We start from the raw sequence: 3,034 nt of genomic DNA, 5'->3' as shown, positions 1-3,034 counted from the left end.
AAGAATAAGGCATATTAGGTTCAGTGAAATATCCTCGTGAACATTCTTCATCCAGAGCACTGCTCAAGGAATCAGTGAATATCATTGCTTCTCAGGAGGATGCTTCACTGATAATAAAGTTGCCTTAGAGGAAATAAAAACTTTTAATTTGGGGTAAAGTGAACAATAGTAGCCTACAGTGTCCCAGTCCAGTTTTCAGAGTTTTATAGAAAACTTTTTAAAAATGGGAGCGAACTGTAGCAACTAGGTGTATTAGGAAGAGAATTAATAAAAATTCAAATTTGGGGGCTATCAGTGCACATCTCTATGTAAGAGTTTCACTGTTGTCTTATGCTCAGGTAATTCCTTTCAAGTTCCTCTAAACCCTGAGAGAGCTTCAGCTGTTCCTTTGCAACTGATGGCCTTTTTCAGAGCACCTTTGACATCCTTGTTCCTAAGAGTGTAGATCAAAGGGTTGAGTAAGGGGGTGACAAAAGTGTAAACGAGGGCAAATTGGCGGTCCTCATCCACTGAGGAGCTGGACTGAGGACGCAGGTAGACCAGTGCACAGAAGCCGTATTGCAGCAGGACCACGGTGATGTGGGAGGAGCAGGTGGAGAAGGCCCGGCGGCGGCCCTCCCCAGAACGGATGCGCAGGATGGCTGAGGTGATGAACGCATAGGAGACACAGATGAGCAAGAAGGGGACGGTCAGCACGAGGATGCCCACGACATACAGGACGGCCTGGTGTACGTGGATGTCAGCACAGGCCAGCCTCAGGACCGGAGGCACATCACAGAGGAAGTGGTTGATTTCCCGGAGGTGCCCGCAGAAGGGCAGGGTGAAGATTAAGGAGGTGAGCTGCAGGGACAAGAAGAGGGCCAGGCCAAGGGCACCTGCCACCATTTGAATGCACAGCGGCTGGGTCATGATGACAGTGTAGCGCAGTGGGTGGCAGATGGCCACATAGCGATCGTACGCCATGATTGCCAAGAGAAAACAGTCAGCACCACCAAGGGTGAGAAAAAAGAACATCTGGGCCCCACAACCAGCTAAGGGAATGGGCTTCCCGGCCCCCACAATGTTGGAAAGCATCAAAGGCACCACAACAGTGTGTAGCAGATTTCCAGGAAAGACAGATTGGACAGGAAGAAATACATCGGGGTGCGGAGGGAGCTGTGGGTGCACACCGCCCAGACGATGGCTGTGTTTCCACAAAGGATCATCAAGTAGAGGAGGAGGAAGAGGAGGAAGAGGAGCGCCTGGAATTCTGGGACGGTGGTGAAGGCGCGGAACACAAACTCGGGGGGACCCGACTGGTTGAGCACAGGGCTCCCAGCCACCATGTCTCCTGCAAAAGAAGGGCAGAAAGTGCTGAACCTTCTTTTGCTGAGTTGCTTTATTGTCTGCGTAAAATAAAGACTTATGAAATTTTTTCTGATGTGGGAATTACCTAATTATCACTGGGATTCTACTTGTAAGAAAAAATAGGGTATACCATTCTTTAGAATTCCTCTTATGTACATTCCTGAAGGCAAAGAAACCGACTTCAAAAGTTCCTTTCAACATCTTCCTTTAACTATAAGTTCATAAGCGTTAGTTCTTTGCTTCTGTAAAGAATTCATGGTTATATAATTGTAGACATTTCTTTTACAGATGAAACTTTGAATAATAGAATTTCTTATATTAGTCTTGGTGTTTTGGTCTCATAGAGATCTGGTGACACACTTTTCTTCCAATAATGTCCTGACTTATACTACTTACTTATTTTCCTTTATGAGGTATTATCTGTAAGACATCAACTGTCAGCCCAAAATTTAGGTTTCAGATATAATGACAGGAAAAAGCATTGGATCAATGGTAGGCAGAAACAAGAATGGAGCTAGTGGAGTAAGGAAAGCTGATGAGAAAACTAGCAATTTCATAAAAGGAAAGAGAGTAACTACTTTCCTCAGAGTCACTACTTTCAGGCAGATTTCTCTCTAAAATACATTTTTTTATGACACAAAAGTTGAGACGGACCACTATGTGAAATATTTCAAGGAAAATAAATTCTGATCAAGAAACCTATACCCAATCCAGTTGTTATTCTTGTACATAACCTCAAAAAGAATTTTTTGGATTTGCAAAAGCTCTGAAATTATGCTGTCTACATCCTTACTGAAAACAATAACTCAATAACTCAAATTATCTATTTAAAAAAATCAGTCAAGTTAAATATTAAATGCAGAGAATTTTGTGATATAAAACTCATGAGAATTAAAACATGGTAAAACACAGTCATATCTAAATAATTATTTCCAATATTATTTTATAAAAAGACAAAATTCATTATGACAATTTTAACAGTAATCCAGATAAAAAATTTCAGCTGATACAAAAATATACAAGAAATGAGTAAAAGAAAGGATAGGTAAAATTGTGTTAATTTGTCGCAAATGGTATAAAGAACAATTCAGTAGAAACCATATTATTATTTAGATGTGGATAATTGGAGAAAAGTTCATTCCTTTCATATTCTTTAACATTTTATATTAATCACTTTAATATTACAAACAAATAGAATGTATTTTCCCAATTATATAAAAAGCTTTCCTTTCCAAAAATTAAAGAAAAATTGAGAGAATGAAGCCGTGGCTCAGAAGAGAAATGAGAGCAAAAATGGATAAGGACTCATATAGAAAGAACGTCTTTTTAAAAATGTTGTCAGTAGCTGGATGAAATTAGGACAATGAATATCAATGCGCATCTATCCTCCATTAAAATGTGAAGATATCAGATTGACTTAAGAATGTTTAAGAGGCAAGAAATGGAGTGTCATATAAAAGCTATCACTCTTTTTATGCAAAAACTTTCTGGAAATTCTAAAATAGGAAATAAAAATTATGAAATAAATCATGATCCCCAATCAAAAAAGATCACAAACATTTGATTGCCCCATGAAAACTGCAAGGCAGACAACCAAGAAGTTGTTAGAATTAATAAGGACATTTCTCAAATAAGCCGAGTTAACCAATTTTTACTTAACTCTTTGCTCACCTTTGCCCCTATAAAA

At 39.3% G+C, this 3,034-nt stretch overlaps 1 protein-coding gene across 1 annotated transcript; it reads right to left on the bottom strand.

The window, feature by feature from the left end:
• On the bottom strand, positions 349-1,325 carry LOC100512154 (olfactory receptor 10Q1-like). The gene is given in 2 exon segments (XM_003122747.3): positions 349-1,094; positions 1,097-1,325. Coding segments are annotated over 2 exon segments (975 nt in total).

This window comes from Sus scrofa, chromosome 2 (genome assembly GCF_000003025.6).
Source record: "Sus scrofa isolate TJ Tabasco breed Duroc chromosome 2, Sscrofa11.1, whole genome shotgun sequence".
Taxonomy (NCBI): Eukaryota; Metazoa; Chordata; class Mammalia; order Artiodactyla; family Suidae; genus Sus; species Sus scrofa.
The sequence above is the reverse complement of the archived record's forward strand: the minus strand, read 5'-3'. Positions and strand labels throughout refer to the sequence as shown.